The sequence below is a fragment of the Meleagris gallopavo genome, chromosome 4 (assembly GCF_000146605.3).
Source record: "Meleagris gallopavo isolate NT-WF06-2002-E0010 breed Aviagen turkey brand Nicholas breeding stock chromosome 4, Turkey_5.1, whole genome shotgun sequence".
Classification (NCBI taxonomy): Eukaryota; Metazoa; Chordata; class Aves; order Galliformes; family Phasianidae; genus Meleagris; species Meleagris gallopavo.
The window spans coordinates 69,449,808-69,467,001 of NC_015014.2; the positions used below are offsets into that span (position 1 = coordinate 69,449,808).

The following is a 17,194-nucleotide window of genomic DNA, read 5'->3' on the forward strand; positions in this document are numbered from 1 at the left end:
GATTCTGCTACTTGTACTCAATATCATGTGTATTTGTTGTGCATTGTCATGTCTGGGTCTGTTTGTACTTTTCTCTGTTTTTTGTATTTAATATGTCTGAGGGTCTTTGCTGCAGTAACAAGCTGCAGAGCAGTTACTTCTTGCATTTGTTCAGGCTATGTCTGAATTTGTATTTCAGCTCAAATGAGAAAAAAAAATACATGCAAGAAAGTTTTAAATGTTTCCATACCTAATAAAATCATCTAGTTAGATTTAGGGATATTCAGAGAAGTATTTCAGCATCTAACAGATGGACAAGCTCGCTGGAGATGAATTAATTACTGTCTGTTAGAGAAGCAGAAGTCAGTTTCTATGTAAAAAATACTCAGTTTCATACCTGTCTTATCAAAGATCTCACAGACGGAATGTAATTGCTATAGCATTCATCCACAGGAATTAATGACAGGATTTTGACAGCAGGACATTATATTTAAATGCCCGTTCCAGTTACACATTGCTGTGAAATACCACAGCAATCACAAAGTCTTTCTCTGGAATTTGGAAGTAACTTGGTGTTATGTAGTGTTCATTTGAATGAGCATGCAAGGCAGTAGAAGCATCTTAATAGTTAAAGAACTTCCTTTAAAATACAACCTTTAAGATGTTGGTCATGGAGTTTCTTTCTCAAATCTATATCCATGTGTTAATGCACCTCATTTAAACACAGAATCATTATTGTACTCGTGGTCACAGCACCTATACAGGAATAACAGACAAATCACTTGTAGTGTTTTAAAAAAGGAAATGCACATTGCACTTTTGAAACTTAATTCTTACTTACATTTTATGTGCTTATTTGCTGGAGACATCTGTCCTGCTGGCATTGTGTTTATTGTATTGCACTGTAATTCCAGGCTGAGATAAACAAAAAGTCTTGATGTATTAGTGACAATGAATTTTCATTGTGCTGTTTTTGTTGAAAATGACTGGAAAGAACAGAGAGACAACTGGATTGCCAGTATCTGTGTAATGCTACCTGAAGTGCTGGGATTTGTGGTGGTGATTGTTTTAAATAAGCCTTTTGTGTGTGTGGTATACTAAAAGGCTAGTAACATCTGACTGTAAAGGTGCACATCTGTTAGTTATTAACCAGTAGTTTTCTGTAGCCTGTAATTGTTTCTTTTCCTACAACAGAATATTCACAGTTTCAAGGAAAATGCTTTATAGTTAGATTCAAATACACCCATCTTGGTTTAGTGCATGTAAGTAAAGAAGCACAGCATTGTGATTCTGACCTGTTCAAATAAACTCTTAAATAGCTGTGTATTTATGAGGAATAAGAATGCGTAGTCTTAAAAGATATGGGAATAAAGGTAGACTAGATTTAGTAATTGTGCACTTCAGACACCTACCATTCCAGGTATCTGTCTCTAGTTTTAACCTAAAATGTGCATTTACAACCATGTACAACAGACTGTACCCCTTAGGTTGTGTTTTCTTCCCACATCTGTAGTGTTGCCTGAGTTTCATTACCTATTAGGATTTCTCCACATCAGAAGTGCTGCCAGGCTAACAGACCATGAAGTGAGTGTAGCACCTACAAAACTGTTCTCCTGTTACTAAGTCCTGCTTCTTTCCTCTGGAGCTGTGTAGTGTTACTGGTTTTGTGATTATTATCGTGTTTCTGGGATCATCCCTTATACACCATCCCTTATATACCATCCCTTATACACCATCCCTTAGAGCTGTGTTTCTCTGTTCTCATCTTAAGCTTGTACCATCTTCAGCAGTGGGTTGGTTAAATTACATCAATTTGTGCTGCAGCATCAAAGTCCAGTTTGTCACATCTGTTACTGGGCTTTTTCTTTTGTGCTAAAAAGAAACATCCTAGCTCTTGCCTGTCTCTCTGCTAGAGAATGACTATGTCATTCATCCAGAGCTCCAGCTACTCACTTCCTTATCCACTAGTCCAGCCAAGTTTCATGACTCACTTGTATTTTTCCCTCACCCACTCTCTTTTCTTTGCCTCCTCTCATGCGTATTCCTGCTCTGACACTTTGCCTATCCTGCATAATCCTATTTCTTGGTGCTCCTCCTTTAAAGTTCTTACCCCATCTCTCATCCTCTGCTTGTACTGAAGATAAGCAAAGACTCAATAGCATAATGCCTTCTTCATGTGTTTGTTGGGTACCATCCATCATTGCCTGTTTGGTCAGCCTCTGAGTTCCTTAGGGCAGAGCTTGTGTTTCTTTCTGTCTTTTTGAAGTGTGCGATTCTGTGCACCTTTCATAAATAATAATATCACATCGTTAGGCAGCTGTCTTTGGCACTTTTAGTCTTTATTACTACCCAGTGTCCCATATTTCAAGGGATGCATCACAAGATTTACAAGCTTGGATAGTAAGCCCAGTGTAGGAAGTAAAAAAAAAAGCATTTTCACCTTTTATCGAGGCAGTATCTTTTTTGTTTGTTTGTTTGAAAGAGTACTTGTGAGCAGCAGCATGTAAGTAGTTGGATGAGTAGGTAACTGGAGCTAGTTCTGCTGTAATGATCATTTTGCAGCAGAGAAGGCTGTGAAATCACACTCCCTTCCCCTTCCTTTCCAGTTACAGATGCTGGTGACTAATAGCTAACGCATTTCCTCACTCAGGAAAGGTGAAATTCCTCTAGATGCATTTGTCAGTGCTTCGTAATCCATGTCATCACTCGGTTTGTTTTTCCTCATCTGCTCTGTTCTCCCACTGGTGTCACAAGCCTGACCAGATGTTGGCCGTGGCACAGCTCAGTGTGTCAGACTGTGAGGTCTGAGAGCTGGCTGGCATTGCCACATGGGATGCGCTGCCCCAGTCCTGCTAGGTCACCTGGTGTGCTCACCAGGAAATAGAACAAGAAGGCCTGGTCCCAGAGGCAAGTTGTGGATCAGAGATCCAGGAGGGAATAGGAATTACCCACGTTCCCCATTATTGCTGCAAAGAGATGCTAAGTGCAAGCACTTCTTTTTTCCATGGAAGTCTACAGGTAGTACAGTACAAGAGTTCCGGGACAGCAGGAAAACTGTCAGATCTGTAGTTGTCTGTAATTTTGAAAGGAATTGGCAAATTACAAGCACCCACCTATGTATTTCTGTAAGAACTAGATTGAATATGAATCCTCAGTTAAGGAAGAGTTCTGTCCCATTTAATAAAAAATGTAGTAAGGCAGTGCTGGCCAGAAGTACACACATGTGAATTCCAAATGTTCAAAAGGAAACTGCACGTCTCAGAAGGTTTTGGTGTGTTGGTCTGGCTATGATGAATGGAAAGCACAGCTTTAAGTGGAGAAGCTGTAGTAAGAGATTCCTCTGCCATGAATCCCCTCGGGTATTGGTGCTGCGAGGAGTGTGAAGAAGAACAGATGACAGAGTGTCACATGTGGAGATGAATGGAGTTAAAGTGATACACTAGCTTTAAATAAATATATATATATATATATATATATATATGTTTACAGTTGTGTGATTGATTTCTTTATCTCTGAACGTGCCAAAATTTGAAAATAATACTGTGTGTGCTGAAAGTGGTTTAATTCATATTTATAGAAAAGGCTTGAAAGGCAAATGATTGCAACGTACACAAGTATTGAAATAAAAGATTGTGAGTATTTTAAGTTGGTGTCCCCAAAGAGAAGCTGACAGCCCCCATCAGACTGACAGGCTGCTTAATATTCCGAGCACATCTGGCACTAAGCACTGCAGAGTAACTGTGCTGAGGTTAAATGATCAACACACAACCTCTCTTCCTGTGTTGTCTTAAGTTTATTGAAAGAGAATCTGAAAAGCAGAGGGAAATCTCTTTGGGCATAATTGGAAAGATAAAGGATTTCCCTGTGCTAATTTGACTCTTCTTCTGAGTTTGCTTAGGTGTTACAAAAGAAAACTTGTAGAATTTGTTTTTTACATGAGACATGAGTATTATGGTTTGTCTAGTGTCTGACACTCTTGCAATGTCTTTATCTAATGTTTGTATAACAATGATGTGAGTATCTAGTGTGTAGTCTTCTAACCCAAAAAGACTTTTGGTTTCATTCTGAAAAATCTCCTTGCTTGCTTGGTGTATTTTGTTCCTTTTCTCTGTGTTTTAGTGGTGGTATTTCAAAGGAAAATGCACTCTACTGAGGTATGCAGCATGGAGTCATGCCCAAAAAGCAATTTCAAACACAGCTCTGAAATAGTATGACAGTAAGGAAAGATAAACAGGGAAAAGCTAAGGGTGATGTAAATACTGGCTGGTACTGTGCTCATCTTAACTAGGTGCTGTATAATGGACTACATTTACTTATGATTTAGGTAAATTGATTGAAAAATTTTAAAAGCTTCAAATGACTGGGTTTTTCCGGGCATTTTAATGCTGAAAGGATGTTACTGAAAGTGAGAGAAAATGCTAGCACAGAAAGGAGATTCCATGCGCTGAGAATGGTTCAGCTTCAGATTAAACAAATTATCTTTCATTGCATCCATTTTTGAGGATTAATTTTGTAGCTTTTTATTAAAGGCAGCTGGTCCAACATGGGTAAGAATAAGTCCTCGTCAGGCTGTGTTCACAAGCAGTGGTGTTTTACCACAAAACAGGCCCAGCAGGCAAGCCCTTGTATGACAGATTATGGCAGATTACGAGGCATTTTCTGTCATTCCATGTCTCTGTCTGCAAAAGGTGCAAACCTGCTTTGTTTCAAGCAAGGCTATGTGAAACAACCCAGACATAATGTTACTCATCTAAACGAGGATTGCAAGTGGGAGGGGTGACTCTTCCTTTTTATCCTCTTCCTCTTGCTGTACAAAACGATAGCATCTGATACAAGTGCTGGCAGTGGAAGGGAGGAGGTTACCTTACGCCAGCAGCTTCACATCTGTTCTCATCACATTTGTCTTGTTGCAGGGCGTGTTGGGCAAGCAGTAGCACTACGTGCCAAAGCCTTTGGCTTCAGTGTGATTTTTTATGACCCATACCTCTCAGATGGCATGGAGCGTGCTCTGGGACTGCAGCGGGTGAGCACTTTGCAGGACCTGCTGTTCCACAGTGACTGTGTTACCCTGCACTGCAACTTGAATGAACACAATCATCATCTTATTAACGACTTCACCATAAAGCAGGTAATCATCTCTGTGAGTGCCCTCTGCACAGGGGCTTTGACTTACTCTGTTGTATATATCTGTGTTATATAAAGGTGCAGATTCTCGTTTGAAAGGAATTTTTCACTTTTGCTGCTTTGAAATGAAATAGGTTTATAACTAATAGGAAAGTCGCTGATGCCTTATGTATCATTGCTGTTCTTGTCAGTTTTCTTCAGTAACGTTGCACTTGTGGAAATTATGTGCTTTTCTGATCTGATTAAGTTGTGCTTATGCACTTTTTCTGTGTCTTCTGGTAGCTGCCTCCTGTACCTGTACTTGCAGGTAGCAGTTCTGCCTTTCCTTCTTGTCCCTCGGGTTGTGATCTTCAGCATCACCGAGGGATTGTGACTAAATGCCGCCCCCCAGTGCTCAGCGCTGAGGCTTGCAGGGTGCTTCTCAGGAGGATCACATCGCCAGCACCGCATTCTTTGGGAAAATCGTGCTTGTTTGAATGAGAACTTCTCCCTAAAGTTTTAGATAATATGCAAATCACTATGGAATCTAGGCGTGTAATAATTAATTCAGTAGTAAGCTTTTTTTATTAAACGTCTGGATTCTAACTCAGGCCTCAGTGTAGGTAACAGCAGGAAATAAAACACTGAGATTTGAGAATGTAGATAGCATACAGGAAGAAATTCTAACAGTGTTGTAATTGATTCTATATACTTATGTTCATTATACATGCAGTATATCTACGTATTGGTTACAATGACAGCAGCAGTCTTTTGCAGAAAAATTCCTGCTTGTTTTCTGAGAAATACTTTGTACCTGTTGCTTCTTGAACTTCAGGCGAACCAAAGCAATTACTCAACATGTTACACATACATCTGATGATATAATGTACATCTTGATTTGAGAGTTGTGAGATTTTTGCAGACCCATCCCAGTGTATAACCTGGGATTAGGGTTTAAAACTTCAAAAATTAATGAATTTCAGATTGCTAAGAGAACTGAGCTCACCCTGTTCTGGCCATTCTCTTTTGTTCTGTGTACAGACACAACATTTTTATATGGATAGATGTCCAGACATCTCAACCCAAACGAAACCACGTTGAGTTCACTGGGGCTATGTAGAGACTTAGCAGTGGTCACTTGTACAGTAGCCTCTGAAGCTTTAACCAGTCTATCAGTGTAGGAGATTTTAAACAGAGGTGGATAAACAGGATGAGCTCTGGAGAGTGCTCAGTGCCTTAATGAGAGAAGCAAATGGAACAGTGAGTGATGCCATGTGAAATGAAATGCACGTAATAAAACCAGAACTGGAAAGGATATTGTAGGTATTTATCTTGATACCCTTTATCTAGGAACAAAGTGAAAGCATTACAAGTGTTATAAGGCAATTTTTGCTTTGGGTAAAAGTTTGGATGAGGTAGTCAGAAACAGCTGATGTGAATGTTACCCATATTTGAAAACCAGAAAACCTTACTATATCCGGTCATTACTTAGGTAGACCAGATCTTCTGAATTTCAAGTGGCAAGAACAGAACAGCATTTTCAGTCTGCCAGAAAACAGAGTTGCCCTAAAAAATTTCTAGAGCCCATTGCAGGCCTCTTTTATCCAATATTGCACATTGATGTAATAACCAGTTTTTAAACAGTGTGGAGAAGTATGGTGAATCTTCGTGAAGTCCCACCCTGAATCTTGTTTAGAATCTGAAATTACATAATCCTAAAATGTCTTTGAAAATTTGGTGTCACTTTTCTTTCAGAGGCTTTTCCTTTTAATTGATCAGCATTCTGCCTAGCCATCTCACTTGGCCTTCTAGTCCTAAATTAGCTCAGAGAAGTGTTTCATGCTTGGGTTTTTGGGCCCATGGTAATCTCTTGGGAGAAACTGAGGTCATCTTCAGTTGTAGAGATGTGAGAAGGTGATTCTGCAATTGTATGAATACACTTCTAAAGCAGCTGTGCAGGTTTAATGTAGGTGAATACTAACAGCTGTCAGCAGTTCTTGCTGTGGCTCTCTTTCAAGCTTCCACCCATTGTATGGGGTCATCTCCAGCTGCATCCACCCTTGTAGTTTATCATGAGTTGCAGAATTATTCTCCATTGGAATGCATTTATGTGTCCATGTTCTGTTTGATTTGGGCTTGTCTTAGTGCTAGCTTGAAAGTTTTGCAAATAATCCTGAAGGTAAAAGAAATAAGGAAGTTTATTATGGACAGACAGAAGATTTTGGTAAGGTTTGCTGAAAGTTTTCAAGATACGTCCTATAGGCTATACTTAAACATCAAATTATCTCTTACATTTGGAAGAACGCAGAAATAGGAAGTCTAAAGGCCCTCGTAAGGCCACATGACATGGTTGTGATTGCTGCTTGGGTGAGCCCTACACTTTAATTTGCTTCTGTTGCATAGTGGAGATGCAGCAACTGGAAGTGTCCCTTAGTTCCACACTAAATGGACTTCAGTTTTGCTATATGGTCCAATAAGTGTAAGCCCTTCAAATGGACTGAGGCAGGAACAATTCAAGCTAGTGAGTTGGCCAGAAAAATGTTTTTTTTCTTACAGCTTTACTGCAAGCATGTGCATGTTAATTGTTGAATATATCCAGTGATCTCTTGTAAAACAAACAAAAAAACCAACATTATTATTATTATTATTATTATTATTATTGTTGTAGCTGACCTTCATCCAAACCTCCTTGTTGTTTGTGCATTTGGTGCTTTGAATCACTTTCTGAGGATGGATGGATCCATTTTTATAAGCATTAGTTTGTTTTGTAGGCTTCAAGTAGGTGATGTGGTGTCAAAATGTTGGGTTTTTCTTCTTATGGGGAGAGATGGAGCCAGTTCAAAATGGGTTTTTTATCACTGATCTTCACCATGGTTCCTGCTCTTCACATGTTTCATGCTTTGAAATGCTTCTGAGATCAGAAGCTATGTTGGAGATGACTGATAAAAGATGAAGTATTAGGGTGGCTGGAAGCAGGATGTAAGTTTTTTTCTTTTCTGTACCATCTCTCTTATTTAAACTTCCACTTTGTTTTCGTGTTGTGGATAAACTGTGGTGTAAATACTTGTAGTTCTCCCCCCATAGTGTCATCTGCAATGCTAATCTGCACAATGCACAGCACAGCTTCTCTCCTAAGCACACAGCATTCTCAACCAAATTCATTTTCATGCCTTTTAATTGAATAATATAAGAATTCTTTAGACTTTGTTTGAAAAGTCTTACGAGGAAGAGAAAGCTGAAGTAACAACAATAAATAAAACATAGGTCTACTGTGTTTTGGCAACTAAGGGGAAATGTGTTTGAAAATCCAAAAGCATTGATTTCTTTTCTGAAAAATTCATGCAGGCTTTTATTTGTGTGAAAGTTTAAAACCACAAAATATGAATTTGTTTAAGAATGTTCTGTAGTTTCTGTCTCATGCAATTTCACAGTGAAATAAAAAGGCATAAAATGATCTGTCAGTTTCATATGCACAGTTATATCTTTTGATCATGTTACTGCACAATATGTGAAACAACGCTTCTGTGAAAAGACACTACTTAAAAGAAACAAAAGATTATTCAATGCTGTGAAATAGCATTTTATGTTGGAAGCATCGCATTTTGTGGTACTTTCCACTGGAAAGGGAAGACAAATGTTACAGGTTAAATCAGCTGAAATAGCCTTTGTTGTAATGGATGCTTCTTTTGAGTAAAAAATAATGCCACAACGATTTTATTTCATTTATTTTTATTTCATCATTCTTGTTTTTAACTTTCCCTAGATGAGACAAGGGGCTTTCCTGGTCAACACAGCTCGAGGTGGGTTAGTAGACGAAAAAGCACTTGCACAGGCCCTGAAGGAAGGAAGGATACGAGGGGCAGCCTTAGATGTACATGAGTCAGAACCATTCAGGTGCTTTTCCTTTTCTTTTCTTTTTATTTTGTTCACTTTCTTATTTTTAAGTCGTAGTGCATGATACAATCAACAGCAACAAGTAAATGAGTTTTCCCTTCATTTGGTAGCTAAATACTCCTTAGTAAAGCAACATGAATCTGTGCAGCACTGGACTAATGCAAAAGTAGATGGAGCTTGTGTATGTGGTCGGAAGTGGGGAAAAAAAAGTCATCCAAGGCTTTAATGCCTTTAGAAAAAAGAATTAAAAATCTAATGTGTTTATTCAGTACAAATGTCAGAGACTGAAGTTCTAGTGCTGGGCATGGCTTTGTGTCATGGCTTTGAGAGGAGTCTTCCTTCGTCACTGACTAAATGCTGGAGGCAACTGAAGTGGTCTGAACAGGCTTTCAGAAGGCAAAGGGTTGAGATTTGGTGTGAGAAACAACTGCTTTGACACTGCTGTGGTGGAAAAGGCAGACTTTCTGTCCAGATTCCCTCTGCAGGAAAGCCACAAACGTGCCAGGTCACAAAAAATTAAAGATAAGGAAACTGTCTAGAGTTCAGATTTGGATTTCTTCTACCGTTTCTCTTCGGCAGGAGAGAAGTAACTCTACTGCCATGAGCAGTGCTCTAGCATTAGCCTTACTTTTCTGAATGCCACCGAGCATCTCCAGTGGTTTATGCCAAGACGTGCCACTCCCCAAGGTGGCATCGGTGGTGTGGTACCAGCACTGCTAATGAGAAACGAGCCTTGTTGTCCTGGAGTCTTGAGCCTGACTTCTGAATTATGAGAAGGCTGCAGTACCTTAGTGCTTGCATGTGACAAGCCTTTTCCACTTGCTCAGGCTGGGCAGGGAGAAATGTTAATTTTAACAGGAACCATCCACGCAGGTTTTTCAACAGGAACAGATTCAAGACTTGAGGGCAGGTTGTGAAGAATGGAGAGAGGACAGTCTCTGTTGTATCAGCTTGCAGGAGATAACAGAAGTTTTAAAAATAGAGCGATGGGGTCCTTAGAGGTAGAATTTTAATATCTATTGAGACATAGTGTGATATCACAAATACTTTTATTTATACCCTGCATTCATTTACCTCTAAATGTAGACATTACAATGCAGTAGTGCTGTGCAAAGCTAGAATCTAAACAGCTCAAGGGACTTCCAGCTGTATATATTCTTCCCAGTTCAGATCTCGAATCTGCACAGGCAGACCTTTGCACCTATAGGAAGCCCCATTTACTGCATGGAGATGCCATCTGCAGAGATTCAGTTGCAGGATTACAGCCACAGTTTCCTTTGGCTTCAATGCTGCATGTCTATCGGATCGCAGCTTGCAACCCTTTATTTGAGAGCTTTGCCAGATATTCTGATGTTTATTAAACTGCTGATGAAATCTATAATTTTATGAATTATTACCAACTCAGAAAGCACACTTTTGTCTTAAAATATGAGCTCTACCAGTGTTGCACTTGACTGGAGGATTATTAAAACTGAAAATAGATAGGAGGAGCAAGCTCCCGCTATTTTCAGTTTTCTTATTATGTATTTGTGAAAGCACATTATATAGATTCATTACTTTCCCTGAAAATCGATCCGTCAAGTAAATTTCCTTCTTTCTGTGTAATGTTTATGCAAAACATGAAAGAAAAAGTAGTTTAAAATAATAGAAAAAATGAATGAATTATCAAAAAGCTGGGGATGCTGATTGACAAGCCTTTGTCAATAATCAATTTGCAAATAACTGTTATTTTTTTTAATGACTAAGTGTCAGACAGTGATTCTTGAGAGAGAAAGCTTTGTTAGCTATTGTAATAAAACTGATGGATGGACAGAGTGGCATCCTGAATTAATCTGGGTCTTGCTTAATGCATTTCTGCATGAATACTGGAACGACAGTGGCTGTAGTTAACAATAAGTGCATTGAACGGAAGCTAATGTTGCTACTAGTGCTACTTAGTTAAGTTCTACTCTTTGAGTCTATGAGATGTTTTATTTAGTGATGGAGTTAAAAACAAACCCAACAAGGAATATAAAAGCAATTATTTTCTATTGTAGAATTTAGTAGAATGTATATACAAATCCCTCTGGATCTCCCTATTCCCCCACCCCCAATTTGTTTTGTCATTTGATCTTGTTTTAAATCTTCATTTAGCTTTAGTCAGGGCCCCTTGAAGGATGCACCAAACCTGATCTGTACCCCACATGCAGCGTGGTATAGTGAACAAGCCTCGATTGAGATGCGGGAGGAAGCAGCACGAGAGATCCGAAGGGCGATCACAGGTATTAACTCACCTTGTTATGTCCTTTACTGTGTATTTCTTTTTAACGGTCTTGAAAGATGCTGAAAAGAACCAAACTTAGTCTTTGCTTACTGCTTCTAATGTTTGGAACATAGAAACCAGTAAATGCTAACTAAGTGTTCTCAGCATGAGCAGATCGTGTTGGATCATAATTACAATTACAAAGAGAAGGCAGGAAGTGAAAACGTAGTTTTTCATTTCTGTTGCTTGTAATGCTAGCCACGTGATTGATCTGACTGCAAATCGTCCAGATATTGCTGATATTATAGTATCATAGAATCTTTTGAGTTGGAAGGGACCCTTAAAGGCCATCTGTCCAACTCCCCTGCAATGAACAGGAACACCTACAGCTCCATCAGGTGCTCAGAGCCCTGTCCAGCCTGATCTTGAATGCCTCCAAGGATGGGACTTCTACAGCATCTGTGGGCAACCTGTGCCAGTGCCTCATCACTTTTACTGTAAAAAAAACTTCTTTATGTCCAATCTAATAATCCCTCTTCTAGTTTGAAACCATTTCCCCTTGTCTGTCACAACCAATCCTGCAAGAGAGGTTGTCCCTTCCTTCTTACAGCCTGCTGTAGATACTGAAAGTCTGCTGTCATGCCTTCCTCACCTTCTCTTCTCCAGGCTGAAAAGCCTCAGTTCTCTCAGCCTATGATCTATCATCTGTGGATTTTGTTAGATGTCCCCAAAAATTTCCTTTATTCTTTTCTCTCTGTATTTTCCAGAATTTATCTAAATTTGTCTTAGACAGCCTGGAATTTCAGTGTCTTTCAGCTGTAATTCTCAGAGATAAAGCACATAGAGTTTCATGCTGTTCCAAGTAGTGCTTGTATTACAACTCATTCTTATGTGAAAACAAAGCTTTCAGTATGTGTTAGTTGGTACTCCTTTTTAGATGTTTCTCTTTTTAAAGCATTCCACAGGAAGTCTGTCGTTTTTAAGGGCAAAGTCTCTTTGTTGAATAACTTCCAAGTAATTGTAAACTATTCACACTAAAAAAAAAAAAAAAGTTATGTCCTGAATATGCACTGCTAATAAATAAAATGAGAAGAGTAAGCCATTTGGCTTTAGTTTGAATCCCTTGTAGCCTGAAATAAAAGGAAGGTTTTTCATGCTGGAAAATGATTCATTAAGCACTAATGTTCTCTCTTTAGTAGGACTTTGCTGTTTTCCCCTTGGCAATATAGGCTGAATGCTCTACAGACATGAAGGGCTGTCTGTGTCACCTTGAGAGTGGTTCATTGCCAGTGCCTTTCTCTGCTGTTCAAAGAAGCACTGGCCGTAGCCTGTCCTGTATCTTGTGCTTAGAGAGGATAGATGACACAGTTTCATTTATAGTCAGTGCAGAAAGGATTCTCTGGACAGTGATTAAAGGCACCTCTGAAACTCCTGACCCGAATTGCCCTGTACAGGCCTGTTTCTCTCTGAGAGGTAACCTAGAGAATCCGATCATCCCTTTGCTGGAATTAGTCTTTTTGCTTCTAGTCCTGAAGGACTGGAATATTGCATTCATCAGGCTGTTGTATAACTGTTAGGTACTTCCAAATAGCTTTGGGAAAGATTGCACAAACCAGCATACCATACCTGCTTGGGGGATGATTGGTGTGTAAATAAGTGTTAATGGACTAAGATATGAAAACTGAATGGAAGTCAGCTACACAAAGATAGTTCTGTGTTAAACATTGTGCAGTAACCCAGATGTATGTGCCTGAGAAAGCAGGCCTGTGTTTTCTTAAAGTGTGTGATTGTGCTATCGGTGATCTAAATCATTGATTTATAGTGAAGCTGTCATCACTTCAGTGTTTGAACATGGTTGGGTACTGAAATCAAACTAAGGCCAACACTGGGGAGGTGAGAAAGACAAGAAATTGCAGAGAAACAAATACAGGAAAAGTACAGGAAGTGTGGGATGAAGCTGAATATGTGAATGACATGGGGAATACAATTGGGAAAGGGTGTCAAGAGAAAAACTGATTGGAAAATGCAGTAAATGGTTCCACGCATCATCTACCATCTGAAGATAAATAAAAACCATCTGAAGATAAATAAAAACCCGTAACAGAGCATGTGCCTTGTCTTACACTGAACTAAGACTGACTTTATTCAAATTTTAGCTCATTGGGAAGTGTACATCTTGGGGATTATGGATTTATTGAGACTGTGTGTGTAAGAGACTATTAAAGAAAAACAGATAAAAATAATGCAGTGCTTTGGTAATTAAGTCCCCACCCAAAAAAAAAGGGGGGACAGCGAGGATCAAAAATTGAGCTTGTATTGTGATTTTATGTATTTTAAATACACAAAACTTCATGGCTCTGTTTTTAACATAGGTAAATTTTTAAATTACAAAAATACATATTTAAATTTGTTTCTCTTCCCTTACTTCATCCTAGGTCGTATTCCAGACAGTCTGAAAAACTGTGTTAACAAAGATCATTTGACTGCAGCTACACATTGGGCCAGCATGGATCCAGGAGTTGTTCATCCAGAGCTTAATGGTGCTGCATACAGGTAAGCATACTGCAGGCATAAAAGAAATACTTGCTTAATGGAGAGGTGAGTATTCCAGGATAAAAGAAGGGTCTTTCCTATTAATAAATAAGTGTTTCTGAGTTAGGCTTCAGCTATGTTGTTTTCGTAGTTGTTGCATTCAGGAGAATAATATTGTTTTGCTAGCTGCTAAAATCAGACATGGAGTGCTTAAGTATGTTTCCTTTTCTTACCTTTTTCTGATGTGTGTGTGGTTAATAATATCTGAACAATATACAATCTTTTGTGTGTTCCACAGAAACAATTTTGGTCATCTCTAATAAGGTCAGTGGAAGTTGGTGTTCATTTGCTAAGGGTGATACAGCAGTTTGTTACAGAAAGATTTTTGATAATAAAGTATTGTTATGTGCTTTTGTGGCCTCCAGACACAAGAGCATAAATAATTCAATAGTGAGTACAGTGGAATAGCCTGTAGTGTTTATTAAAACATGCTTAAAGCAGTGTTTTGTAAATTCTGTGATTTTTTTATTAAGATATTCCTTACAAACATTTGGGAGATTTGATCAGTGCAATCTTAGTCAACTCTGAAAAGCAGTTTTTAATGATCAATAGAAGTGCCATTTTTTTTCACATTGAGTATTTCTCAGTTACTTTGGTTGCTTGATGGTCTTTCTCTATACCTTTACCCCTAGCAGCTGTCCCAGCAGCAGCAGATTTTACCTAGTAGCAAGCTTCATGCAATTTTTACTTATAAAAAAGTCTGTAATTTTATTTTATTTTAATTTTGGTATCTTCTAGTATGCTATTTACTCATAAGTAGGATAGAAGTGGCTAAGAAAGCTACAAACAGCTGCTAGAAGGCAGTGTCTTGAGGGATGGGACAGTTCAGTACTTCCAATACATTTTTTTTAAACTTCTTTCTCCTAATCTTTCTGCTCTCAGTCTTTAAACATCTTTCTTATTGTTGTCTGTCTTCAGGGCTTTCTCTTACTTTTAAGGGGTGTTGTATTATCCTGTCTGAGAACCCAGCTATGCAATACTGAAAAGTGTGGTATAGCTCTTAAGTCCACAGGGTTCCAGTAGTTTCTTCAGGAAGTGATGGAGAGATAACAGAGAGAAAATCACTATCCTCTGCTATAATCTCCTTATCAGTAGCTGTAAGCACTTCAGAAGAAAAGAATAATTTTGGTCTGATCAACACACACATACGTCAGATCACATCAAGATGTATAATTTTGGATAAAGTACCCCCATAGCTTTAAATATCTGAAGAAAGCTGGTTTTGTTTTTAGTTGGTTTTATTTGGAGTGTGTTCAAGCATGCAGCATTTGGTTTCGTTGCTTTAAATTTGGACTACTTGGGGCACATCTGAATGCAGCTGAGGCTTAAGGGCAAGTGTTCCAGAGCTGGGGGTGGTAACTCCAGCTGTGTCATGGCACTTAAACAGGAGGTTATGTATCCAAATAAAACACAGTTGGTTGTTCTCTCCTTGGAATCAAAAGACCAGCAGAAGCAGGCTGCACAATTAGCAGTGGGTTTTAACTTAGGAGCATTTGGGAAGATAATGATGTACAAGATCCTTGTGTATTTAACAGGATAAGCACAGAACTAAATGCTTTTTTTAGACGTTGTTTTGGTTGTTTTTTTCAATAAAGAAAATAATATGTAAACTCTTACTTTGCAATTGCTTTTAAATGCAAAGTAGATCTCACTTCGAACATTTTGAACAAGATGAGTTGTGCAGCAAATACCTAGAGGCTTCTATTTGAAGGGCTGATAGAGTAGTCTTTGAATGTGAATGAAAGCAATTGTTATTTTTTTGCAGTGTAAAATAAGTGAAACTTGAAGAGCAAGCTTTGTGAAGAAATTGGTCTTAGTAGTAGTATTTGGTGGTGCTTAATTCCCAGCTTTATTAAATACAGAATTAGAAAAAAACTGTATTGAATGATCAGTTCAGTCTTCTCTCTGCAATACAAGATTGTCATCACAGCTGTGCTCTGGAGTCTGTCACGGGCTGTGTAATGTTTTAAATGTGCTAATAACTGTATCATAGTCATGTAATTGCATTAAAAGATAAGACCTGGGATAATAATTTATATGTTAAAAAATGCAAATTGCTCTTTCAGTAAACTAAGACTAGGAAGGCTACTTAATTCTGAATATATCATTTATTGGAATTTTGATAAAGGATGAAGCTCTTAAATTATCAGATATTATCACTAACAAGGAACATGGAACATTCATCAGCAGAATATAATCTAGATCTTCTGAATATTGTCACATTCTGGAGAAAACAAAACATTTTCCCTGTCAACACAAAAGGTTCAGCAAACAGAACTGTCCCATGGGCAAAAGTTGATGATGTTTCTGAGAAGGATCTATTGATAATAGTTTTGGTGAAGCAGCATAATAAACATCGCTTTTCTGTTACTACTGCATACTTACTAAGTTGCCTGTTAAGTAACACAGTGTCATTTCCCATGCCACAGTGAAAGCAGATTATAGGCAGAGTGAAATTTGACAGCTAGAAAGCAGTAGTTTTGCAGTTTATGGGCACACTGACAAATTTTTCAGCCTTCTAACATGTAGAAAATGAAAATATCTTCATCCTTAAGAGGCACTTGGATGAGAGTAGTTAGCTGATGGTAACCATTCAGAAGTTGTTTCACACTGAGGTATTTCACTATCCATTTTCTGTCTGTGTGTAACATAAGATGACAGTGCGCCTGTAACGGATAAGCTGTTTCAAAATGAAATTTGAATTAACAAAATAATACCAGTTAGTCAGTATTCTTAGGAATTGAAGCAAATTTGACTAGTGAGATTCAAATGGAAATACTGAATCAAGCAACTAATTTCATTAGCAACAACTAATTAATTCTAAGGAAACTGTCTAGAGAAGGAATGAGCATAGGAAGACTGGCAATATGTGTACAAGTGGGAACAAATTTCTCTGGCCTGCAGGTGGTGCAGTCTTTCACACCCTGGTTATCCATCCCAGGTAACAACCAGCCTTCCATCCGTAGCAGTCTTTCTTAGGATGACCAAGCCTGTGTACAGTGACCCCATCGTTCTGCTGTATCAGGTAGCCTTGCTGAGCTCCTCTGGCAAATTATCTGTAAAGAGCTGTTCCCACAATGTTTCAGTGTTGGGTTAAAAAGAAGGCAGTCAGCCTAAAGCACTTGGCCTCTGTTGTAGCTGAATTTCAGACAAAAAGCGTGGCAAGTTTGGTGCTAAAAAGAAAATGAGTCTGGTGTAATAGACATGAATTTGTCATCTTAAGAGTGTGAATGTGTTAGCTCTTTTAGGGGACTGTTAGAAAGCTCTGATTACAAACTAAGTTTAAAGAAATAGTTTTTCACCTAAGTCTGGGATTGTTTGGTCTGGAGAGGAAGAGGCTCAGAGGAGCTCTCAACAACTCCCTGAAAGGAGGTTGTGGCAAGG

General features: G+C 38.6%; 1 protein-coding gene across 1 annotated transcript in view; it reads left to right on the top strand.

Moving 5' to 3' along the window:
- CTBP1 (C-terminal binding protein 1) overlaps nucleotides 1–17,194 on the top strand; it is a 39,320-nt gene that overhangs the window by 19,980 nt on the left and 2,146 nt on the right. The window contains exons 5-8 of the mRNA XM_031553242.1: nucleotides 4,893–5,107; nucleotides 8,846–8,976; nucleotides 11,110–11,237; nucleotides 13,654–13,771. Of these exons, the coding sequence (XP_031409102.1) occupies nucleotides 4,893–5,107; nucleotides 8,846–8,976; nucleotides 11,110–11,237; nucleotides 13,654–13,771 (592 nt within the window). The remainder of the gene's footprint in view (nucleotides 1–4,892; nucleotides 5,108–8,845; nucleotides 8,977–11,109; nucleotides 11,238–13,653; nucleotides 13,772–17,194) is intronic.